Genomic DNA, 26558 nt, shown 5'->3' with positions numbered 1-26558 from the left:
CGTTGCTCAGAGCTCCTTTTTAGTTTGCGGGCCTTGTTCTATCATTTTGGCGTCCCGATCGCAGCTGAGAAGACGAAGGGCCCTGTGTCATGTTTGTCTTTTTTGGGTAGCCAAATAGACAAAGCGGTGGGCTGTTGCAGCCTGCCCCGTGATAAAGTGGAAAGTTGCGCGAGTGCATCCTGCAGTGTGTGACGGCGCGTATGGTTATGCTTCGGCAGGCCCAATCGCTTTTGGTCCTGTTGAATTTTGCCTGCAGAGTCATCCCGATGAGAGACTCTTTTGTCGAAAGTTGGAGCGGGCTACGGCTGGGGTCGCCAGGTCCCATCACTTGATTAGATTATCTTCTGAGATAAAGCGGAATTTGGCCGTTTGGGCTTTGTTTCTGGACGACTTTAATGGTGTTCGGATCTGATTGGCTCCTACAATCGATAATTCTAGCTTGCAGTTATTCACGGACGCAGGAGGGTCTGTGGGTTTTGACTGTTATCTACCTGGTTCTTGGTGCGCTGCTTCTTGGCCATGGTGCTGGTTTGAGAGGGGTTTGACTACAGATCTTTTGCTGTTGGAACTCTTTCCTATCATGGTAGCCGTGGAAGTTTGGGGCAGACAGTTGCGCGATCGCAGCATCCTGTTCAGGTGTGATAATCTGGCCGTGGTGCACGCGATCAATAATCAGTGGGCCAAATCATTGTTGGTATTGCGCATTTTGGCTCAGTTGACACTGCAATGCTTGCGCCACAATGTGCTCTTTTGGGCGCTACATGTCCCAGGTGTGGATAATGGCGTGGGTGATGCGTTATCTAGGTGCCAATGGGAAAAGTTTTGTGCGCTTGCGCCGCTTGCTGATATTGTTGGGGTTCTCTGCCCCTCTTATGTTTGGCAGGTGATCAAGCTGGATTGGAGGGGTTAGCGGAGCATTCCATCGCCCCGACTAAACTTCGGGCGTATCGCCAGGCTTGACGGAGTGGGTCTCGTTCTCCAAGGGGCTGGGGCTTTTAGGTAGGAGCGGGCATCGCCAGATGCTTTCTTTTATTTGGCAGCTCTATGTCTCTGTGAGATCCAGAGCAGTAGCCTCCCGTTACCTGGGCTGCATTTACTTTTTCCTGATTTTAGAAAGAGCTTTCTGATTATGAAAGCCTTGAAAGGCTGTGCGCAGGTGGTCCATGTTCCCCCGGATAGCAGGCGTCCCATTGACACGTCACTTCTCCCCGCCATACTGGGTGCAGTTGAGAACATAGCCGACTCGGCTTTTGAGTCCCTGCTGTTTTGTTTGGCTTTCTCTTTGGCTTACCACGGCGCTTTTCAGGTTTCAGAGCTGGTTGCCCCCTCCAAAAGGTTGGCTGCAATTTTGCTTCGCTTGGACGTGCGGATTGACGTTAGGTCACTGTGGTGTCATATTCGTCGGTCGAAGACGGATCAGATGTCTTGGGGGAAATGGGTTTCCTTGGGTCCCTCATTTTCCTTGAGCATCGGCCCAGTGTCTCTGGCTGTTCATTATGCTTCAGTCAGGCCCTCCTCGGAGGGTTCTTGGTTGTTGCATTATGATGGCTCGCCTCTAACTAAATACCAGTTTAGTTGAATGCTGCATCGCTGCCTCGCCAGCGTTGGCCTTTCCCCTCGCGACTTTGGCACTTATTCCTTTCATATAGGTGCGGCCACGTCGGCAGTAGCGGCGGATTTGCCCATCGATGATATCAAAGTTTTGGGTCGTTGGAGGTCTACCTGTTATAAGCGTTATATTAGGCCTGATCTTTTGTGTTAATGTTTACAGTGTGTTAAGTTGTGTGTGTCGTGTTCAGTTGTTATGCTTGGTGTTTGTTTCCCCTGTCCATCCTACTCAGGAATTAGCTACAGTACTTACTGCTGCTGGCAGTGGTGAGTCCGGAGTTTTTTTTTTTTTTTTTAAAGTTAGAATTTTTATTGAGGTTGATCAGTAATCAAAACATTAACAAGAACAAACTTGTGCAGGTTAAGGAAATTGAACATGAAGACAAACATTTTACATACCTAATCAGAACAGTAGAGACCTTTCCATGAAATTATAGGCCAACAGGTACTAGTAATATGCGCCCTGCATATCTCTAGACGTGTATCTGACCTTTCTCATTTTATTTTACCGATATAGTATAAAATTTATACCAAAACAGAGTGTAAACTTGTGAAGAGTGAAAGTAAGAAAGAAAAAGAAAAGGAAGGGAGAGAAGAAGCTAGAGAATGTATCTTAATAAAGGGGAAGCATTGGGGAAGTTACATATAGGGAAATAAGAGAATGGGAACAGTCCACTGTATTGGTAACAGAGGGGGAGACAACAGAGGTGATAGAGGTATTAGCAAAGTTAGTAGCATAAGCATTATCAACATAGTTCGGGCATCAATAAAGACCGAGCGAGGTACCAAGGAGACCAGATGTTGTGGAACTGGGCCACAGTGTTATTCCTCAGGCTTGTAATATATTCCATACTGGCTATATAATTAATCTTGGACAACAGTGATGCCTTGGAGGGAGGTTTATGGTCTTTCCAGCATTTAGCGATCAGAGATTTAGCCACCATGCAAAGTAGTATGGTAAGCTTGTCTTGGGTTTTGGGTAGCAATGGTATGGGAGCATGCAGTAGAGCAGTTTCAGGGGAGAGGTCTAGATTATGTCCGCATGTTTGAGCAATAAGTGCTCCTACCATTTTCCAAAAGGGGCGAATAGAGGGGCACGTCCACCATATGTGGAAAAAGGTGCCCTCCTCTCCACAGAGTCTCCAACACAGATTTGATGTCGTGGGGTAAATGGAATGAAGTCTGGAGGGAACTAAGTACCACCTGGTGTAAACCTTATAGCATGTTTCCTTAAGTGCCACACTAATGGAAGCTTTAGCGATGCGCATTCTGATTTCTTCCCATTGATCATCTTCCAACAGATGGGAGAGATCTGATTCCCAGGCTAGTTCATGGGGTTCACGGGCAGGGGGGTCTGGGGTCAGAATAGAGTTGTATATTGTTGAGATATTCCCCTTTTTGCCGATTGAGAGTAAACACATATGTTCAAAGGATGTGGGTGGCTTCAAAGGTGTAGTTTTAAGCTGAGATTTGAGAAAGCTAAGAATTTGGATGTAATGGTATTGACACGAGGCTGGTAAACCAAGGCGCTCCTGAAAATCTCCAAAAGAGGTCGGTGCTGAGTGGCCTTTAACATGGATAAATCTCGTGATACCCTGAGATTGCCATGGGGCCGCTATTTTTCGCTCGCAGCCTGGGGGGAAGGCAGGGTGTCCCCAGATAGGTGTTAAAGGTGAGGGGTATGAGGATAGATTGTAGGTGCTGCGGAGTTTGTCCCATAATCCAAGGGTGAATTTAATCGTGGGGATTGAATAGGCCGAGGCTGGTCTGCAGGACCTGGGGAGCCATAGAAGAGAGTCGAGGGGGACGCCCTGATATATTGAATTCTCAATATCAACCCATTTTCTGTGCCCTTGGGGGGAATGCCAGGACACCATGTGATTAAGGTGACAGGAATCAAAATAAGATTGAAGGTTAGGATATCCCAATCCGCCCGAGGTAGCACTCTTAGTCAACAGTGTTCGTCTTAATCGAGATTTACGGTGAGCCCAGATAAATTTGTTGCACAGTGATTGCAAAGAGGCCAGAGTCACTCGGGGCACCATTATCGGGATGGTCTGAAATAGGTAAAGAATGCGGGGAAGGAAATTCATTTTCAGGGCGTTAATCCGTCCAATCCATGAAATGAATAATCTATCCCATTTATCCAGGTCTTGGGTGAGAGTTTTAATCATAGGAACATAATTAGTCTGGTATAGGCTGGAGTAGGATTTAGTAATGAATATGCCGAGGTATTTGATAGCCGAGGGTCTCCAAAGAAAAGGGAAAGAGGAGGTTAGAATCAAGTGGGTCTGGGGTGGGATATTAAATGCAAGGGCCTCAGATTTGGTGTGGTTTATTTTGTAACCAGAGAGAGAACCGTATAGTAGTAATTCTTTTTGTAGATTAGGAAGAGAAATCAAAGGGTTAGATAAAGTCAAGAGCACGTCATCCGCAAATAAAGATATTTTGTTTGAGCTCTGCCCCACTGTAATCCCCCCAATGTCCGAGTTAAGTCTAATACGGGCCGCAAGAGGTTCGATGCATAGAGCGAAAAGTAGGGGCGAATGAGGGCAGCCCTGGCGAGTACCATTCTTCAAACTAAATCGAGGTGAGCTCAATCCATTGGTCAGGACCATAGATGAGGGGTTGAAATAGAGGGCAGCTATTGCAGTGATGAAATGACCATGGAGGCCAAACGTAGATAAAGGGCCAGGAAATGCGATCAAATGCCTTTTCGGCGTCTAGCGCCAAGGCAATCGCTGGTGTTTTCGTCGAGTTTATTTGGTGAATCAAATTAATGGTGCGTCTGGTGTTGTCCGAGGCCTGGCGGCCAGGGATAAATCCCACTTGGTCAGGATCTATTAATGATGGCAACACAGCGTTCAGGCGAGTTGCTAGTATTTTGGCAAAAAGTTTGAGATCGGTAGTTATCAAAGATATGGGTCTGTAATTTGTACAATGCGAGGGATCTTTTCCGGACTTCGGGATTACAATAATGCGGGACGTCGTGGAGTCAGTATGGAAGGGCGTACCCCGTAATATTTTATTAAACAGGGAGATCATATGAGGGATGAGTTGAGGGGCGAAGGTTTTGTAATACACCATCGGATAGCCATCCGGACCAGGTGCTTTCGAAGGTTTCTGGGTTTTCAAAGCTGCTTCAATTTCCTCAGCAGAAATATCAGCATTGAGAGTAGAGTTAGTTTCCTCGTCTATATGAGGAAGAGCGCATGACTCTAGATATTGTTGTGCCTGGTCGGCTTGTGCTAAGGGGTCGGACGGGGGGTCAAGGTTATAGAGTGTCCTATAATAATCAAAGAAGATACTATTAATTTTTTTGGGGTCGTAGGTAATGTTACCTGAGGGTTGTCTAATAGTATGGATGCATTGGTTAGCTTTTTTGGCACGTAATTGGTTAGCTAATAAAGTATGTGCCTTGTTACTTTTATCGTAAAATGATTGGTTGGCCCATCGAAGCGAGCGCTCAATATTCTCTGCCAAGAGGGATTGTAGGTCATCTCGTGCTTTAGAAAGTTCGGCTAGAGTTTTTTTAGAGCGTGTGCATTTATGTTCCTGATCCAATGTTGCAATATTATCCGTTAACAGGGCAATTTGGTTTTCTCGGATTCTCTTACGACGGGATGCAAATTGGATAATGGATCCCCTGATAACCGCCTTATGGGCTTCCCATATAGTGGCTATATTGCAGTCACCTTCTACGTTAACCGCAAAATAATCCCGAAGCTCTGTTTTAATTAAGTCTTGGAACTTAGGGATCTTCAATAGTGTCTCGTTTAGTCTCCATGTCGGTCTACCGTCAGGGATATCAAAAATGTCAAATGTCGCAATTAAAGCTGCATGGTCAGTCCAGGTAAGTGGGACTATCGAGGAAAAGCGAGCGGTGCGGGAGAGAGGTGCACAACTCAAGAACATATCAATACGAGAGTACACATCATGCGGATTAGAATAGAAGGTATAGTCCCTGGTGGTCGGGTTAAGGAATCGCCATACATCGAACAAACCAGCCTCGGCCATGCCCCTGTGTAATACGGAGGAATTCGGGGTTTGACTACTACGCAAGGGGCCGGACCTGTCCATGCCCGTGAGAGCCATATTGAAGTCGCCACCAACAAGTATTTTACCTCGTCTATATGAGTAAAGGTCGTGGAAAAACTTACGAAAGAATTTGGATTGGGCAGTGTTTGGAGAGTACAGGTTAGCCAAGGTAACCTCCTCGTGTCCAATTTTTCCTCTCACCATTACATAACAGCCTTCATTGTCGTGCTTACAGTCTAGGAATTGGAAAGGGACAGACCCCCTTATTAAGATAGCCACCCCATGTTTTTTTGCTGTATGGTTGGAGTACCAGGCCATAGGAAATTGTTTAGATGTCAGGGAGGGATGAGAATCTGATTTCAAGTGTGTCTCCTGTAAGAAAATCACGTCACCTTTTAATGTTTTGAGAGATTTGTGGAGATGAGAGCGTTTCTGGGGAGTGTTCAGCCCTTTGACATTAATGGACAGGCACTTTAGCAGCATGATTGAAGCTGAAGAGGGGGTAATTCGCTGGAGATCCTTAGGGTCCCGGACTCTGCTAATATGGACGAGAGAGATAGAAAAAAAAAAAAAAAACAGAAAAAAAAAAAAACAACAACAAAGAATAAAAAGAGCAAAATAGGAGTGTGTGATTCCGTATACGTACAATATTAGTTAAATGAATCGAACTATCTGTGCTTACAGGGGTGTCAATACACAGGTGTACTGTAACCGGAGTCTAAGAGAGGAGGGGAGCAGAAGAACGATGAACAAAAAAGAATAAAGCAGACACAGTATCCAGTAGGCAGGATACTCGGCTGCTAAGGTTGAGCTCTCAAAGAAAAGAAAAATGAGAGAGCTCGCTGGCGGGACACAAATGCAATATAACAGACGAGGGTATTACCCCTCTATGCTTGATAATAACTTTAATCCCTAAGAGTCGGGGGAGGAGGTATCGAGATAGGGCACTGACGCCCCCCACCCGAAACCACTAACAAACAGAACGTGCGGACCTGTGTGTAGCTAACTAAGATCTACTTCAGGGGCGAGATATTCCTAAACATAGAACACGATAATATGAGTGATCATATAACATATAGCAACATTTTAGTGATAACAATAAAACCAATGGTAATATCGCTGGACAGGTCGGCGGCCAGAGACAGTCCTCACGGTTTCGGAAAAGGATTCAATCCAGTAATCTGTCTATACGGCAATGGCTCCAGGCCGCCGACCAACACAGCGAGACAACAACATAGTACTACTTGAGGCATAAAGGTCCGCCAACAAGAACCTTCTAAGAAGAGAGTTAATGAGCATTCGTGTATGGAGCGGTACCTAAAACAGGGCTTACATAACAGTTGAGCAAGATTGAGAACAAAATCGGATAGAGTAAATGTTATAAAAACATTGAAATTAAACAAAAGGAGCTTCACATCTATGAGGTAGCAGCCGGAGTCAGCTGCAACTTTCGAAGCAATTTGTCCCCATCATCAGGAGAGCGAATGGTGTAAATTTTGCCATCAATCTCCACAATGAGGCGGAAAGGGAATCCCCAGCGATATTTATAACCATTGTCGCGCAGTGTGGAGGTGACAGAGCGTAAATCGCGTCATTTAGCAATGGTCACCGGTGACAGATCTTGATAAATCTGAAGCCGGGAGTCTTCAAATAAAATTGAAGTTGAGTTTCTGCACGCCAGAGTAATGCTATTTTTAATCTTGAAGGACAGAAATCGGAGGATAACATCGCGGGGAGGCTCCGAGTCCTTTGGTTTAGGTCTTAGGGCGCGGTGAGCTCTCTCTATCGAAATGGCAGAGTTTGAAAGCGACGGGACCAGGTGTAGAAACAAGCGTTGGAGGTATGGTTCCAATTCAGAGGCTGTGATAGATTCAGGGACATTGCGGATGCGTAAATTGTTCCGCCTTTCGCGATTTTCGCTGTCCTCAACTTTATCCTTAAGGAGTTCCAGTTCGCTGGATAGGTAGCTCATGTCCTCCCTCACTTGTTTGTGGAGATTTTGTTGGTGGTCCACCCGTGATTCTAGCGCGGTTGTGCGGGAGTCCAGTGCCGCCATGTCGGATTTTAATTCCCCGATCGCTGTTTGAAGAGCTGTCGTAAATGAACTCTTAAGGTCTAGTATCATGTTCTGGAGGGACTGGATGTCCGCCTTGGTTGAGGGTGCATCCGTCTGATCCATGATGGGGGTGGGCATCGGTGAGGATGGAGACGAAGCTTCTGACGGTTTTTCCCAGCGTGAGAAGTGTTGTGAGATATCTTGTGAAGCTCATCATTTTTTTGCTCTGGTGTTCGCTCTGCTCATAATATCTGGTGAAAGTAGAACGCCCGTTTAAGGAGTGGTAACAAGAATGGTCCACCTGGATGTTACGTGTTTAACAGTTGGTCCGGGTGAGGGGGAAGTCAGGCATTCGTGAAATTACATCATTTATAGGACTTGAGTCCCATTAATCTATGAAGACGGTGAGAGGGGTCCACGGGAGAGCGTCCTGATTTACAATACACTTTTCCGTGGTTGTATGAAATGTAGTGTAAGAGATAAAAAATAGCAGCTGCGGGGTTGAGATTTTGACTTGATTCCTTGTGAAAATAGGGAGAGTGTATTTTCACAGCTCCAGCAGGGGCAGCAGAGTGCAGATAAGATAGGATGTGCCTAATCTGCCACCTCCAAGATGGCCGCCGTCAATAGTGTGTGGAGAGACTTCTTATGGGCATTCACAGCGGTGCCCCCAGGGGTTTATTTTACTTTTAGATGCCCCCAGGTCCCTCATCTATCTCCGCCCCCCCCCCCCCCCCCCCCGCCAGTTGCCGCGGCCAGCAGGCCTCTCGGAGCGGTGTAGCGCCTGCTTCCTGTCAGACGCCACACCCAAGATGGCCGCTGCCACCGGAGCTCCGTGATTCTGATCGGCTCCGGCCCTGCACCTCCAGGAGCTCTGAATTCCTCCTCGGCTGCCCTGTCAGGCCTCCCCAGGCAAGGGGTACGGGATGTGGTGGCGGTGTAAGTCCGGGGGCAACGTTTTAGCGGCCGGGCGATCCCGGGCGGGGGTATTTATAAATTTAGGCCCCGGCTTCACCTCACAGGGAAGGCCGCAACCCGCAAGCACAGGGCAAGCCCGTGCTCCGGCTCCGCAGCTCACTCCCTTAGTGCCCTAATTAACAGGGGCAATTGTGGGGTGGTATGGGGGAGAGACAGGTGGGGTAAAAGCTGTTTTAAATGGTTATAGGGGTTTGAATCGGCAGGAGCTCCCTCGGGACACTTCCTCTCAGTTAGGCCTCAAGCCACGCCCCCTCGAGTCCGGAGTTTTTTAACGATTTTTTACCTGACCTGACGGACTTAATTCGACTTTCTTGATTCTGATTCGGCTAATTGGCTTCCATTTTATATCCCTCAGCAGGTTTTACGTTTTTTACTCTGGTCAAGTTTTATCTGTGTGCCCCGACAACCCTAACCCCCCCTCCCCCCACCCTTCGTTCGTTCGAACTCTTTCCCCTTTGTGTATTTTTGTTGCTTCATATTGGCTGGAGGCTAGTCACCAATGTCACTGTGTTGTACTTCGCAAGAAATTTTTCTTTTGGCAGATCATCCTACACAGTTATTGTATGGTCTCAACTTGCATATCCATACTAACCAATTTTTTATCTTCTTCCATTCCCTATAGGGTTAGTGGGTGATAGGTGCATGGTGTGGGTTGTCAGTCACTCCTTTGTTTACTGGGCAGCTAGATTTGTTGCCTCCGGTGAGGCGCCTGTTTTTCATGGCACTGAGGTGATCAGGTGGTTAGGTGTAAGAGGTTTGAGGTGGCGTGATTTGAAGGTGTTCCTGCTAGAGAACGTAAGGTGTCATGGGTTGCCCGGTGTATTAGTACTTCACTTAGGTGGTAACGATTTGGGGAAGATGTCGCAATTGGAGTTACGTGGTACTATTTTGAAAGATTTGGTACTTATCAAGAGGGCGTGGCCTTCCTGCACATTGATATGGTCTTTTATTGTGCCCAGGTTGCATTGGCGAGGAGCTAAGGACTGTAGGGCGATTGATGAGGCCAGAAAAAAGCTTAACTCAGCTGTGGCAAAATGGGTACTGGAGGCTGGTGGTGCGGTGGTTTCCACATGAGAGGATCAGGTTTAGGTATCACTATCTTTCCCGGCCTGATGGCGTCCATTTGGATAGGGAAGGTTTACGTATCTTTTTGGAGGATCTGTTTGTTGGGGTGTCTTCAGTGCGTTAGGTTTTGGTGGCGGGGCAAAGTTACTGGGAGCAGCCACTTCGCTGTGGCGGGAAAGAATGGCAGGTTACCTGTTTTTAGGTCATAGCTAGATGTTTAATGGTTATTTTGGGTTTGTTTGGTCTCCAGGTCTTTATTTTAGAATTATGGTAAGTGTTAAGGGTTTATTCACAAACATGGTCATCCATCAGCCGTTAGGATGTTTATATAATTTAACACATGCATTACCTAGATTACTGCTGAACACAGGTAACTGAAGGTAGTACACACATTACGGAACCACGGCTGGCAAGTAAACAGGCTAAACACATTTTATATTCTTTGCACTGTAATTTATTAAATCATTAAGGCATAAACATTGATATCACTACTGAGCATGTGCAGGGCCATCTTGTTTTCTTGACTGTGTAAGAAGTGACAGAGTGAGAGACAAAAGTCTCCTGTTTAGCTCCAGAGAGACCTGTGACTACCTTCAATCCACTGCGTTTTCCAGCATTCCTGCACCGCGACCTATTTGCAGTATACACTCACCATCTGATAAGCTGTATGAAACCCAGCTCCGCTCCATCACCAGTGTACATGCAACAGTGAGTACGACTGTACCTGCTACCTATCAGTAGACCAACACCACTGATTAAGTAACTAGGCTGTTCATAGTTTGAGTCATCCTGGTGTGCATGCCTACATAACTCTGCAACACAAACACCTGCACACACGTCATTCACAATAGCTTAAATGCTTTTCCCCATCGACACTTACACCAGCCCTAGGGTAGGTATAGTTTCGGTTGACCGTCACCCTCTGCAGCTGCTTTCAGCGACACACCCCTGACACTCCCATAATATGCTCAGCCCCTCTTGCCTCCCAGTCACTGGGGTTGATTCAGAGGTGGTCGATAATTGCACTGCTGGTGTGCCTTAGCGTGCAGCATTAGTACGAAAATACTGTATGCAAAAGCTGCAGGAGGCGCCCGGGGCAAAGACAGGATTTCTGAAGGAATATCGCCAGCACATGAAGGCTGCATAACTAGCATGTAACAAGCTATAGTCTGACCCACACAAAGTGCAGTTTATGTTATACAGTACAGCAGACATATGCAGGCCCAGTGACCACGGTAAGCTACAGATTCTCTCCCTGGTGCAATGATTGATCCACAGACACACATATACAGCAGACTTGGTAGGAAAATCTGCTTCCACTGGGCATGTGCAGCAGCACCATTCCACCCTTTATACTACATGTAGTGGGGGCTGGCCAGGCTGTGGGGAATGAGGGTTTCCAGGCAACTGGGAACCCCCTCTGCACTTGCCTATGGTGCCTACGGGCTTCTATGGTCCACTGCTGCATCCTAGGATGCAGCATCGGATCAACTGCGCATGACCCTTGGACATCTGAGTAACCCTCGGGTAGTTCAAGATGTCCGGTGAAGTCACGATGCTGGAGCCAGTGAAGGTGCAACCAAGAATACAGACACTGGCTCCAGCCCCATGGCTAACAAACCCCCCGCCCCCCCATTTGGGCCCCTGCGAGCGACATCGGCTTCTGTACATGCTCAGATTCAAAAACTTTGGAGATGTGCATAAACAGGCTTACATACATCTCTGAAACAGGCCTTTTGCCCAGCAATGCCCCATACATTATACAGTTCCATACCTCCCAACTGTCCTGAATCCAGCGGGAGAGTCCCACTATTCAGATACTGTCCCTCCCGCGGGCAGCAGTGTCCCGTGGGCGGGGGGCAGTTGGGGAGGCTTTGATCACCTGCTTCTCTGCTCCGCAAAGCAGCGAGTGAGCTCTGAATATTCAGTGTTGGGAGGGGAGCAGGGGCCTGTCCAACAGCTCGGGCATGCCCCCTAAATGCTGGTCTACTGGTTAGTGGTGCAATACCACGCCCACTCGGACAATGCCACACCCACTTTACCCGAGGCCACACTTTTTTCTTTGGTCGCGCACGGCTATGCCGCGCGACCGTTCCGACTCCAACAACTGAGAAGTTGGGAGGTATGCAGTTCTTCCTCCGTGCGTCTGAATCGCTACTGCAAATGTATTGCCACATCTTCGGGATGTGTGCACAGTGCGATTTTTTTATTTTATTTATTTTTTTAAAGATTTATCATGCACGCTTAGTAGCAAAAAAATCTCTCAACTCCATGCACAAGGAATTACATGCAACGCAGAATCAGTCCCATAGAGAGCAATACCACCACTGCTTTCTGCAGACTTTATGATATTGACGCATGTGTAATGTACAGGAAAGAGAAGGAGAAGGTACAGTAAACTGTATTCAGATGTGGCCTATACTCGGAAGAACTCAGTGTACCTAATAGTGATGAGCGCCTGAAATTTTTCGGGTTTTGTGTTTTGGTTTTGGGTTCGGTTCCGCGGCCGTGTTTTGGGTTCGACCGCGTTTTGGCAAAACCTCACCGAATTTTTTTTGTCGGATTCGGGTGTGTTTTGGATTCGGGTGTTTTTTTCAAAAAACCCTAAAAAACAGCTTAAATCATAGAATTTGGGGGTCATTTTGATCCCAAAGTATTATTAACCTCAAAAACCATAATTTCCACTCATTTTCAGTCTATTCTAAATACCTCACACCTCACAATATTATTTTTAGTCCTAAAATTTGCACCGAGGTCGCTGTGTGAGTAAGATAAGCGACCCTAGTGGCCGACACAAACACCGGGCCCATCTAGGAGTGGCACTGCAGTGTCACGCAGGATGTCCCTTCCAAAAAACCCTCCCCAAACAGCACATGACGCAAAGAAAAAAAGAGGCGCAATGAGGTAGCTGTGTGAGTAAGATTAGCGACCCTAGTGGCCGACACAAACACCGGGCCCATCTAGGAGTGGCACTGCAGTGTCACGCAGGATGGCCCTTCCAAAAAACCCTCCCCAAACAGCACATGACGCAAAGAAAAAAAGAGGCGCAATGAGGTAGCTGTGTGAGTAAGATTAGCGACCCTAGTGGCCGACACAAACACCGGGCCCATCTAGGAGTGGCACTGCAGTGTCACGCAGGATGTCCCTTCCAAAAAACCCTCCCCAAACAGCACATGACGCAAAGAAAAAAAGAGGCGCAATGAGGTAGCTGACTGTGTGAGTAAGATAAGCGACCCTAGTGGCCGACACAAACACCGGGCCCATCTAGGAGTGGCACTGCAGTGTCACGCAGGATGGCCCTTCAAAAAAACCCTCCCCAAACAGCACATGACGCAAAGAAAAAAAGAGGCGCAATGAGGTAGCTGACTGTGTGAGTAAGATAAGCGACCCTAGTGGCCGACACAAACACCGGGCCCATCTAGGAGTGGCACTGCAGTGTCACGTAGGATGGCCCTTCCAAAAAACCCTCCCCAAACAGCACATGACGCAAAGAAAAAAAGAGGCGCAATGAGGTAGCTGACTGTGTGAGTAAGATAAGCGACCCTAGTGGCCGACACAAACACCGGGCCCATCTAGGAGTGGCACTGCAGTGTCACGCAGGATGTCCCTTCCAAAAAACCCTCCCCAAACAGCACATGACGCAAAGAAAAAAGAGGCGCAATGAGGTAGCTGTGTGAGTAAGATTAGCGACCCTAGTGGCCGACACAAACACCGGGCCCATCTAGGAGTGGCACTGCAGTGTCACGCAGGATGGCCCTTCCAAAAAACCCTCCCCAAACAGCACATGACGCAAAGAAAAAAAGAGGCGCAATGAGGTAGCTGTGTGAGTAAGATTAGCGACCCTAGTGGCCGACACAAACACCGGGCCCATCTAGGAGTGGCACTGCAGTGTCACGCAGGATGTCCCTTCCAAAAAACCCTCCCCAAACAGCACATGACGCAAAGAAAAAAAGAGGCGCAATGAGGTAGCTGACTGTGTGAGTAAGATAAGCGACCCTAGTGGCCGACACAAACACCGGGCCCATCTAGGAGTGGCACTGCAGTGTCACGCAGGATGGCCCTTCCAAAAAACCCTCCCCAAACAGCACATGACGCAAAGAAAAAAAGAGGCGCAATGAGGTAGCTGACTGTGTGAGTAAGATAAGCGACCCTAGTGGCCGACACAAACACCGGGCCCATCTAGGAGTGGCACTGCAGTGTCACGCAGGATGGCCCTTCAAAAAAAACCCTCCCCAAACAGCACATGACGCAAAGAAAAAAAGAGGCGCAATGAGGTAGCTGACTGTGTGAGTAAGATAAGCGACCCTAGTGGCCGACACAAACACCGGGCCCATCTAGGAGTGGCACTGCAGTGTCACGTAGGATGGCCCTTCCAAAAAACCCTCCCCAAACAGCACATGACGCAAAGAAAAAAAGAGGCGCAATGAGGTAGCTGACTGTGTGAGTAAGATAAGCGACCCTAGTGGCCGACACAAACACCGGGCCCATCTAGGAGTGGCACTGCAGTGTCACGCAGGATGTCCCTTCCAAAAAACCCTCCCCAAACAGCACATGACGCAAAGAAAAAAAGAGGCGCAATGAGGTAGCTGTGTGAGTAAGATTAGCGACCCTAGTGGCCGACACAAACACCGGGCCCATCTAGGAGTGGCACTGCAGTGTCACGCAGGATGTCCCTTCCAAAAAAACCTCCCCAAACAGCACATGACGCAAAGAAAAAAAGAGGCGCAATGAGGTAGCTGACTGTGTGAGTAAGATAAGCGACCCTAGTGGCCGACACAAACACCGGGCCCATCTAGGAGTGGCACTGCAGTGTCACGCAGGATGGCCCTTCCAAAAAACCCTCCCCAAACAGCACATGACGCAAAGAAAAAAAGAGGCGCAATGAGGTAGCTGACTGTGTGAGTAAGATAAGCGACCCTAGTGGCCGACACAAACACCGGGCCCATCTAGGAGTGGCACTGCAGTGTCACGCAGGATGGCCCTTCCAAAAAACCCTCCCCAAACAGCACATGACGCAAAGAAAAAAAGAGGCGCAATGAGGTAGCTGACTGTGTGAGTAAGATAAGCGACCCTAGTGGCCGACACAAACACCGGGCCCATCTAGGAGTGGCACTGCAGTGTCACGTAGGATGGCCCTTCCAAAAAACCCTCCCCAAACAGCACATGACGCAAAGAAAAAAAGAGGCGCAATGAGGTAGCTGACTGTGTGAGTAAGATAAGCGACCCTAGTGGCCGACACAAACACCGGGCCCATCTAGGAGTGGCACTGCAGTGTCACGCAGGATGTCCCTTCCAAAAAACCCTCCCCAAACAGCACATGACGCAAAGAAAAAAGAGGCGCAATGAGGTAGCTGTGTGAGTAAGATTAGCGACCCTAGTGGCCGACACAAACACCGGGCCCATCTAGGAGTGGCACTGCAGTGTCACGCAGGATGGCCCTTCCAAAAAAACCTCCCCAAACAGCACATGACGCAAAGAAAAAAAGAGGCGCAATGAGGTAGCTGTGTGAGTAAGATTAGCGACCCTAGTGGCCGACACAAACACCGGGCCCATCTAGGAGTGGCACTGCAGTGTCACGCAGGATGTCCCTTCCAAAAAACCCTCCCCAAACAGCACATGACGCAAAGAAAAAAAGAGGCGCAATGAGGTAGCTGACTGTGTGAGTAAGATAAGCGACCCTAGTGGCCGACACAAACACCGGGCCCATCTAGGAGTGGCACTGCAGTGTCACGCAGGATGGCCCTTCCAAAAAACCCTCCCCAAACAGCACATGACGCAAAGAAAAAAAGAGGCGCAATGAGGTAGCTGACTGTGTGAGTAAGATAAGCGACCCTAGTGGCCGACACAAACACCGGGCCCATCTAGGAGTGGCACTGCAGTGTCACGCAGGATGGCCCTTCAAAAAAACCCTCCCCAAACAGCACATGACGCAAAGAAAAAAAGAGGCGCAATGAGGTAGCTGACTGTGTGAGTAAGATAAGCGACCCTAGTGGCCGACACAAACACCGGGCCCATCTAGGAGTGGCACTGCAGTGTCACGTAGGATGGCCCTTCCAAAAAACCCTCCCCAAACAGCACATGACGCAAAGAAAAAGAAAAGAAAAAAGAGGTGCAAGATGGAATTGTCCTTGGGCCCTCCCACCCACCCTTATGTTGTATAAACAAAACAGGACATGCACACTTTAACCAACCCATCATTTCAGTGACAGGGTCTGCCACACGACTGTGACTGATATGACGGGTTGGTTTGGACCCCCCCCAAAAAAGAAGCAATTAATCTCTCCTTGCACAAACTGGCTCTACAGAGGCAAGATGTCCACCTCATCATCACCCTCCGATATATCACCGTGTACATCCCCCTCCTCACAGATTATCAATTCGTCCCCACTGGAATCCACCATCTCAGCTCCCTGTGTACTTTGTGGAGGCAATTGCTGCTGGTCAATGTCTCCGCGGAGGAATTGATTATAATTCATTTTAATGAACATCATCTTCTCCACATTTTCTGGATGTAACCTCGTACGCCGATTGCTGACAAGGTGAGCGGCGGCACTAAACACTCTTTCGGAGTACACACTTGTGGGAGGGCAACTTAGGTAGAATAAAGCCAGTTTGTGCAAGGGCCTCCAAATTGCCTCTTTTTCCTGCCAGTATAAGTATGGACTGTGTGACGTGCCTACTTGGATGCGGTCACTCATATAATCCTCCACCATTCTTTCAATGGTGAGAGAATCATATGCAGTGACAGTAGACGACATGTCCGTAATCGTTGTCAGGTCCTTCAGTCCGGACCAGATGTCAGCATCAGCAGTCGCTCCAGACTGCCCTGCATCACCGCCAGCGGGTGGGCTCGGAATTCTGAGCCTTTTCCTCGCACCCCCAGTTGCGGGAGAATGTGAAGGAGGAGATGTTGACAGGTCGCGTTCCGCTTGACTTGACAATTTTCTCACCAGCAGGTCTTTCAACCCCAGCAGACTTGTGTCTGCCGGAAAGAGAGATCCAAGGTAGGCTTTAAATCTAGGATCGAGCATGGTGGCCAAAATGTAGTGCTCTGATTTCAACAGATTGACCACCCGTGAATCCTTGTTAAGCGAATTAAGGGCTCCATCCACAAGTCCCACATGCCTAGCGGAATCGCTCCGTGTTAGCTCCTCCTTCAATGTCTCCAGCTTCTTCTGCAAAAGCCTGATGAGGGGAATGACCTGACTCAGGCTGGCAGTGTCTGAACTGACTTCACGTGTGGCAAGTTCAAAGGGCATCAGAACCTTGCACAACGTTGAAATCATTCTCCACTGCGCTTGAGACAGGTGCATTCCACCTCCTATATCGTGCTCAATTGTATAGGCTTGAATGGCCTTTTGCTGCTCCTCCAACCTCTGAAGCATATAGAGGGTTGAATTCCACCTCGTTACCACTTCTTGCTTCAGATGATGGCAGGGCAGGTTCAGTAGTTTTTGGTGGTGCTCCAGTCTTCTGTACGTGGTGCCTGTACGCCGAAAGTGTCCCGCAATTCTTCTGGCCACCGACAGCATCTCTTGCACGCCCCTGTCGTTTTTTAAATAATTCTGCACCACCAAATTCAAGGTATGTGCAAAACATGGGACGTGCTGGAATTTGCCCATATTTAATGCACACACAATATTGCTGGCGTTGTCCGATGCCACAAATCCACAGGAGAGTCCAATTGGGGTAAGCCATTCCGCGATGATCTTCCTCAGTTGCCGTAAGAGGTTTTCAGCTGTGTGCGTATTCTGGAAACCGGTGATACAAAGCGTAGCCTGCCTAGGAAAGAGTTGGCGTTTGCGAGATGCTGCTACTGGTGCCGCCGCTGCTGTTCTTGCGGCGGGAGTCCATACATCTACCCAGTGGGCTGTCACAGTCATATAGTCCTGACCCTGCCCTGCTCCACTTGTCCACATGTCCGTGGTTAAGTGGACATTGGGTACAGCTGCATTTTTTAGGACACTGGTGACTCTTTTTCTGAGGTCTGTGTACATTTTCGGTATCGCCTGCCTAGAGAAATGGAACCTAGATGGTATTTGGTACCGGGGACACAGTACCTCCAACAAGTCTCTAGTTGGCTCTGCAGTAATGATGGATACCGGAACCACGTTTCTCACCACCCAGGATGCCAAGGCCTCAGTTATCCGCTTTGCAGTAGGATGACTGCTGTGATATTTCATCTTTCTCGCAAAGGACTGTTGAACAGTCAATTGCTTGGTGGAAGTAGTAAAAGTGGTCTTACGACTTCCCCTCTGGGATGACCATCGACTCCCAGCAGCAACAACAGCAGCGCCAGCAGCAGTAGGCGTTACACGCAAGGATGCATCGGAGGAATCCCAGGCAGGAGAGGAATCGTCAGAATTGCCAGTGACATGGCCTGCAGGACTATTGGCATTCCTGGGGAAGGAGGAAATTGACACTGAGGGAGTTGGTGGGGTGGTTTGCGTGAGCTTGGTTACAAGAGGAAGGGATTTACTGGTCAGTGGACTGCTTCCGCTGTCACCCAAAGTTTTTGAACTTGTCACTGACTTATTATGAATGCGCTGCAGGTGACGTATAAGGGAGGATGTTCCGAGGTGGTTAACGTCCTTACCCCTACTTATTACAGCTTGACAAAGGGAACACACGGCTTGACACCTGTTGTCCGCATTTCTGTTGAAATAGTTCCACACCGAAGAGCTGATTTTTTTGGTATTTTCACCAGGCATGTCAACGGCCATATTCCTCCCACGGACAACAGGTGTCTCCCCGGGTGCCTGACTTAAACAAACCACCTCACCATCAGAATCCTCCTGGTCAATTTCCTCCCCAGCGCCAGCAACACCCATATCCTCCTCATCCTGGTGTACTTCAACACTGACATCTTCAATCTGACTATCAGGAACTGGACTGCGGGTGCTCCTTCCAGCACTTGCAGGGGGCGTGCAAATGGTGGAAGGCACATGCTCTTCACGTCCAGTGTTGGGAAGGTAAGGCATCGCAACCGACACAATTGGACTCTCCTTGTGGATTTGGGATTTCGAAGAACGCACAGTTCTTTGCGGTGCTACTGCTTTTGCCAGCTTGAGTCTTTTCATTTTTCTAGCGAGAGGCTGAGTGCCTCCATCCTCATGTGAAGCTGAACCACTAGCCATGAACATAGGCCAGGGCCTCAGCCGTTCCTTGCCACTCCGTGTGGTAAATGGCATATTGGCAAGTTTACGCTTCTCCTCCGACAATTTTATTTTAGGTTTTGGAGTCCTTTTTTTACTGATATTTGGTGTTTTGGATTTGACATGCTCTGTACTATGACATTGGGCATCGGCCTTGGCAGACGACGTTGCTGGCATTTCATCGTCTCGGCCATGACTAGTGGCAGCAGCTTCAGCACGAGGTGGAAGTGGATCTTGATCTTTCCCTAATTTTGGAACCTCAACATTTTTGTTCTCCATATTTTAATAGGCACAACTAAAAGGCACCTCAGGTAAACAATGGAGATGGATGGATACTAGTATACAATTATGGACGGACTGCCGAGTGCCGACACAGAGGTAGCTACAGCCGTGGACTACCGTACTGTGTCTGCTGCTAATATAGACTGGTTGATAAAGAGATGTAGTATGTATGTATAAAGAAGAAAGAAAAAAAAACCACGGGGAGGTGGTATACAATTATGGACGGACTGCCGAGTGCCGACACAGAGGTAGCTACAGCCGTGGACTACCGTACTGTACTGTGTCTGCTGCTAATATAGACTGGTTGATAAAGAGATGTAGTATGTATGTATAAAGAAGAAAGAAAAAAAAAAACCACGGGTAGGTGGTATACAATTATGGATGGACTGCCGAGTGCCGACACAGAGGTAGCTACAGCCGTGGACTACTGTACTGTGTCTGCTGCTAATATAGACTGGTTGATAAAGAGATGTAGTATGTATGTATAAAGAAGAAAGAAAAAAAAACCACGGGTAGGTGGTATACAATTATGGACGGACTGCCGAGTGCCGACACAGAGGTAGCTACAGCCGTGGACTACCATACTGTACTGTGTCTGCTGCTAATATAGACTGGATGATAATGAGATGTAGTATGTATAAAGAAGAAAGAAAAAAAAACCACGGGTAGGTGGTATACAATTATGGATGGACTGCCGAGTGCCGACACAGAGGTAGCTACAGCCGTGGACTACCGTACTGTACTGTGTCTGCTGCTAATATAGACTGGTTGATAATGAGATGTAGTATGTATGTATAAAGAAGAAAGAAAAAAAAAACCACGGGTAGGTGGTATACAATTATGGACGGACTGCCGAGTGCCGACACAGAGGTAGCTACAGCCGTGGACTACCGTACTGTACTGTGTCTGCTGCTAATATAGACTGGATGATAATGAGATGTAGTATGTATAAAGAAGAAAGAAAAAAAAACCACGGGTAGGTGGTATACAATTATGGATGGACTGCCGAGTGCCGACACAGAGGTAGCTACAGCCGTGGACTACCGTACTGTGTCTACTGCTAATATAGACTGGTTGATAAAGAGATGTAGTATGTATGTATAAAGAAGAAAGAAAAAAAAACCACGGGTAGGTGGTATACAATTATGGATGGACTGCCGAGTGCCGACACAGAGGTAGCTACAGCCGTGGCCTACTGTACTGTGTCTGCTGCTAATATAGACTGGTTGATAAAGAGATGTAGTATGTATGTATAAAGAAGAAAGAAAAAAAAACCACGGATAGGTGGTATACAATTATGGATGGACTGCCGAGTGCCGACACAGAGGTAGCTACAGCCGTGGACTACCGTACTGTACTGTGTCTGCTGCTAATATAGACTGGTTGATAAAGAGATGTAGTATGTATGTATAAAGAAGAAAGAAAAAAAAACCACGGGTAGGTGGTATACAATTATGGACGGACTGCCGAGTGCCGACACAGAGGTAGCTACAGCCGTGGACTACCGTACTGTACTGTGTCTGCTGCTAATATAGACTGGATGATAATGAGATGTAGTATGTATAAAGAAGAAAGAAAAAAAAACCACGGGTAGGTGGTATACAATTATGGATGGACTGCCGAGTGCCGACACAGAGGTAGCTACAGCCGTGGACTACCGTACTGTACTGTGTCTGCTGATAATATAGACTGGTTGATAATGAGATGTAGTATGTATGTATAAAGAAGAAAGAAAAAAAACCACGGGTAGGTGGTATACAATTATGGACGGACTGCCGAGTGCCGACACAGAGGTAGCTACAGCCGTGGACTACCGTACTGTACTGTGTCTGCTGCTAATATAGACTGGTTGATAATGAGATGTAGTATGTATGTATAAAGAAGAAAGAAAAAAAAAACACGGGTAGGTGGTATACAATTATGGACGGACTGCCGAGTGCCGACACAGAGGTAGCTACAGCCGTGGACTACCGTACTGTACTGTGTCTGCTGCTAATATAGACTGGATGATAATGAGATGTAGTATGTATAAAGAAGAAAGAAAAAAAAACCACGGGTAGGTGGTATACAATTATGGATGGACTGCCGAGTGCCGACACAGAGGTAGCTACAGCCGTGAACTACCGTACTGTGTCTGCTGCGACTGGATGATAAATAATGATATAAAAAATATATATATATCACTACTGCAGCCGGACAGGTATATATTATATAATGACGGACCTGCTGGACACTGTCTGTCAGCAGAATGAGTTTTTTATAGAATAAAAAAAAAAACACCACACAAGTCACACGACGAGTGTTTAACTTTTTCAGGCAATCACAATATAGTATACTACTAACTATACTGGTGGTCAGTGTGGTCAGGTCACTGGTCAGTCACACTGGCAGTGGCACTCCTGCAGCAAAAGTGTGCACTGTTTAATTTTAATAATATGTACTCCTGGCTCCTGCTATAACCTATAACTGGCACTGCTCCCCAGTCTCCCCCACAATTATAAGCTGTGTGAGCACAGTCAGATATATACATAGATGATGCAGCACACTGGGCTCAGCAGTGCACACAGATATGGTATGTGACTGAGTCACTGTGTATCGTTTTTTTCAGGCAGAGAACGGATTATATTAAATAAAACTGCACTGTCTGGTGGTCACTGTGGTCAGTCACTAGTAAACTCTGCACTCTCTACAGTACTCCTAAGCTCCAGTAAATCAAGTGTCTCTGTCTCAAATCAATCTCACTCTCTCTCTTCTAATCTAAATGGAGAGGACGCCAGCCACGTCCTCTCCCTATCAATCTCAATGCACGTGTGAAAATAGCGGCGACGCGCGGCTCCTTATATAGAATCCGAGTCTCGCGATAGAATCCGAGCCTCGCGAGAATCCGACAGCGTCATGATGACGTTCGGGCGCGCTCGGGTTAACCGAGCAAGGCGGGAAGATCCGAGTCGCTCGGACCCGTGAGAAAAAACATGAAGTTCGGGCGGGTTCGGATTCAGAGGAACCGAACCCGCTCATCTCTAGTACCTAACCTCACTAACAGCTCTCTTCACTGTCATCCCTCCTTCCATGTGGCCCTTTAATCCTGGTAAATACATGAAGTAGGCGGATGATCTTTCCTCCCAGCAGACACAGCACGAGCGCTGCAGGAAGCGGCACAGTCTGTTCTTTCTATGCCTTAACAACACTCCAATTTACTTTCTTTTCAAAGCAGCCACTTGTAAAATACATCAGATATAAACTAATCCTTAACCCTGTCACTGCCAGAGAGTCACTGCAGTCCATCGCCCAACCCGGGCAGGAGTCCATAGTAGCTGTTGAATATAGCAGCTCAGTGTACTTGTTTTTTTCTAAAAAAAATTATATAATTACAAGTATAAATGAATGGTTCCAGGACTCTGTAGCAAGTTGTTTGTATGAACGCGGGGCCTGGTTCATGTATATGTAAGGAATTGCACTGCAGCAAAGAAGCGGCTGTGCAATTTCATGCCATTAAAATTGTAATGCAGACGGAGGCGTCTACAGGAGATAGATGCCTTCTGTATGCATTAGCAAGGAGCTCACCATCGCGACCATCGGTCACAATTCGAGATGGTTACAGGTACCGGCCAGCCTGTGTAAGCTAGGTGTCGCTCCTGCTCTGCCCCCCCCCCACCCCCCCAAAAAAAAACCCGCCTCAGCATGTCAATCATACTGCGGCAGACAGGGGGCTGTGGGCGATATGGTAAGACCCATTTTGCACATACTGCACACCCTTTTCACATTATTTTAGTATCACTTGGAGCCGGATGTATTAAAGGGCTTCATGAAAAACTGCTCCAGTCCAAACCCTTTAATTCACTTTTTTTTAGTAAACAAATCGCATTTCCCATACTTATAATGGGAAATGCGATCTGACCAGACATACTAAAAAAACATTTAAAAAAAAACATTGCAGTGTGCCCTGCAATAATCACCAGGCTCACTGCGGATTGTGTACTTCTGCACAGCTTTCTTTGCTCCTAGACACAGGCTGATCACTGTGATCGGTGTTCCGGTGCAGGCTGCTGGTCATCGGGGCTCCCTGCTGCTCCTGTGACCTCCAGTGCAGTAAAGTGATGCTGCAAAGCGGCAGCTCACTTCACAGCGCCGCAGGTTACAGCAAGCAGGGAGCCCCGATGACCGGCAGCCATCCAGAAGCTCCAATCAACAATCCCCGGGTGTTGCTGAGTATGATCACCGGTGGGGGGCCCGCTGCATGGGGGGGCAGTGGCAGGCTTGGACTGGCCCTCAGGGGTACAGGGGAAACCACCAGTAGGCCCCACTGCCTGGGGGCCCACCTCTTGCTCTAAGGATCAGGTTCTAGACTGTGCACTTGAATTATACATTATACATATGTTACCTTATACTGGATTATGGTGTACTATTTTCTACAGTGCATTGCTGTTATTAATCTGGTACATTATCATGCATGCAACAGCTGAATTTACTGTGTATATTTATGAAGGGGCCCAGACGTTGCACTCTCTAATGGTTAGTCAAACCAATGATGTGGCAGGCCACACCCCCTCAGCAGACTGGCCACACCCCTAAACATTGGTCCCTACCACTGCATTAACTTGGTGGGCCCTACATGCCCCAGTCCGACACTGGGTAGTGGCGACGGGGGTGGGGGGTTTGAGCTGGCGACGGTGGCAGCGGCAAAGTCGGAGGAAACTCTGTCCCTGCATGTCATAATTGATACATCCATGCGATGTAATCATATATCGCAGTGCGGATTGGGTCGATATTATCACATCCCATGGTGATAAATCGGCCCCTAAGGGAGATGGTGATTCTAAAAGAGAACAGTTTATCTCCTTTACATGCTTTATCAAAAGTAGGCAAGTATGTGTAGAAGTGGAGTTAAGTTCCTGGGGGTTGTGTGTCTGGACAAGGCCACGGAAAAAATCCATGATTTCCAAACCGAGACTTGTTGACCATGCCCAGCCAGGTGCTCCGCTAGATACTTCTCATCAGGGCAGATGTCCTGGCAGAAGAGCCAAGATTAATAATGTCGCAACTTTGTTCCAAAATCTTTGCAAATAGCAGGGATAAAGGCATTTCAGTTTGTGGGCAAGTCCTTCACATGTGCAGGAAAGGTCATCTGTGGCCACAGCCCATCTAATGCAATAGAAGAGCTGATGATATAGCCAAGTTTATCAGGTGTTTAGTATTAGCAGATGCTTACAAATTGGTAGGTTCATAGCAGATGTGAACAAGGAGGTTAGTTCACACATTGACTCCAAACCAGAGTAGGTTTTATTGAAGATAACAGAGTACATATTAAAAGAAGATAAACAGCAGTCAAAATGATAAGGTATCAATCACTATTAGGCTAAGTACTGTACATATTATAGAGCCAAGTAAACAACATGCACCTGCAGTCTAATCAGTCTGACCTTTTAAGTCTGGTGACTCAGGCATGTGATGTTATGGAGGCTCATGAGTCATGTACAATAACACAGGCATGTGATGTTATTTTTGTTGATGACTCATGCACAAAAACACTCAATCAAGAGACAGCTTGTAGCAGCATTTAACAATTAAACTACATGTCAGCATTTAGTTCTAACAGCAGGTTAAAGAATTTTTCTTAATAAGATATACAGTAGAGCTGTATGCTATTCCTTTCCCGGTTAGGGAGGGGTGAAGGTAACTCCTTTTCCCATACCCATTTGTGGCGGTCCAGCAGGGACTAAAGAATAAGGCTATGTATAGTGGAAGGGGGGAAGATTTAAATATGTTAATCCAAAATATCCCTCTCCTCGAAAATATGCATTACTGTACCCGTAGGCTACTCCTGAAGATGGCATTAGCATTACAGATCTTCGTAAATCCGACAGTTTAGCGGCCTTTATAGAAACCTATGGGGGCTGCTTTTATGGTCGGAAATGGAGGAACTGCGGCAGATATCTTTGGCCATCCCTCCTTCTTAAATCCTATGGATGCTTACCTTTTGTGGGGATCCTCCAAAAACAGTATGTTTTACGAGGGATTTAGTGCAAAACACGTTTTATAAATAAGCCTCTAAGTGATTCAGAAGGATGGCAAAATCAGATCAGCTGCATGGGATGCCAAGACTTGAGGGGCGCCATTGAGGCTGCCTAGTGTAGCACAATTATTGGGCTTTCTCTAAAAATAAACCTTATTATTCTACATACCTAGGGGTTTTTTCAGGACTGTTAGCAAACCAAAAAAGCACACAAATGGGCAAAACCATGTGCACTGCAGGGGAGGCAGATATAACATGTGCAGAGAGAGTTAGATTTGGATGGGTTATATTGTTTCTGTGCAGGGTAAATACTGTCTGCTTTATTTTTACACTGCAATTTAGATTTCAGTTTGAACACACCCCACCCAAATCTAACTCTCTCTCTGCACATGTTACATCTGCCCCACCTGCAGTGCAGCATGGTTTTGCCCATTTGCTAACAAACCCGAATAAGGCCCTTAATGTTGGTTTTTGTAAACCAGATGATCCGCCAGCCGGCATAGTTAGCTCTGTATCGCACTATCACATACAGTAAATATAATCTAGAAGTAAATAAGTAATAAAATACAGTAGAAGCTCTGCTCACCAATGAAAAACGTTGCAGCAAATCCTATGGGTGCGTGAACCCAGGCAAATCCTTTGGTAGGAAGATAAACAATTTCCGCAGCACCATTGATGTAGGCACCGCCAACCCATGTCGCTGTGTAATGCAAGAGAAAAAGAGAATTTGATTTACTCATCCCAGTAAAGTTACATAGCACCCTATGCCCCCATCTTCTCCATGTTAGCCGGCAGCCGCAGCCTTTCCAGCCCAGCACATGTTGCTGTGTGCTGGGCTACAGTAGATTCAGACGCGATGCAGTTACAATCTCGACGGTCGGGATCACGGGCGCACAAGAAAATCACGCCTGAATCCTGACACACGACGGAATGCCATTGTCAGAATCCTGAATGGGGACAGGACACCGGCGTCGGATCCCCACTGTCAGGATCCCGATCATCCAGACAGCGGGGCAGGTAAGTACTACGCCGGGGGTGGGGAGTTAGGTTTAGGCGAACCCCCAGGGACTTAGGGTTAGGGTGCAGTAGGAGGGACGGTTAGGTTTAGGGTGCGGGGAGGAAGGGTTGGGGTTAGGCACCACCCGGGGGAAATAGGGTTAGGCTACGGAGGGGGGGGGGGGGGGGGGTGATGGTTAGGTTTAGGGTGCAGGGAAGGGGGGGGGTAAGTTTTGGCGCCACCCAGGGAGGTTAAGGTTAGGCTGCAGGCAGGTGGAAGGGGAAGTTAGGGTTAGGCACCAAAAAAGGAGGGTTAGGGTAGGGTACGTTAGGGGGAGGGTTAGATTACTTTGCCCCCTTGTCTGGA

At 47.6% G+C, this 26558-nt stretch overlaps 1 protein-coding gene across 2 annotated transcripts in view; it reads right to left on the bottom strand.

Annotated features, from left to right (window-relative positions):
- The window catches only part of LOC134999652 (high affinity choline transporter 1-like), a 78958-nt gene that overhangs the window by 38286 nt on the left and 14114 nt on the right, over positions 1-26558 (bottom strand). For both annotated transcript variants that reach the window (XM_063951439.1, XM_063951440.1), the window contains exon 2: positions 25782-25895. In XM_063951439.1, the coding sequence (XP_063807509.1) occupies positions 25782-25895 (114 nt within the window). The remainder of the gene's footprint in view (positions 1-25781; positions 25896-26558) is intronic.

This window comes from Pseudophryne corroboree, chromosome 2, assembly GCF_028390025.1.
Source record: "Pseudophryne corroboree isolate aPseCor3 chromosome 2, aPseCor3.hap2, whole genome shotgun sequence".
Taxonomy (NCBI): domain Eukaryota; kingdom Metazoa; phylum Chordata; class Amphibia; order Anura; family Myobatrachidae; genus Pseudophryne; species Pseudophryne corroboree.
The sequence above is the reverse complement of the archived record's forward strand: the minus strand, read 5'-3'. Positions and strand labels throughout refer to the sequence as shown.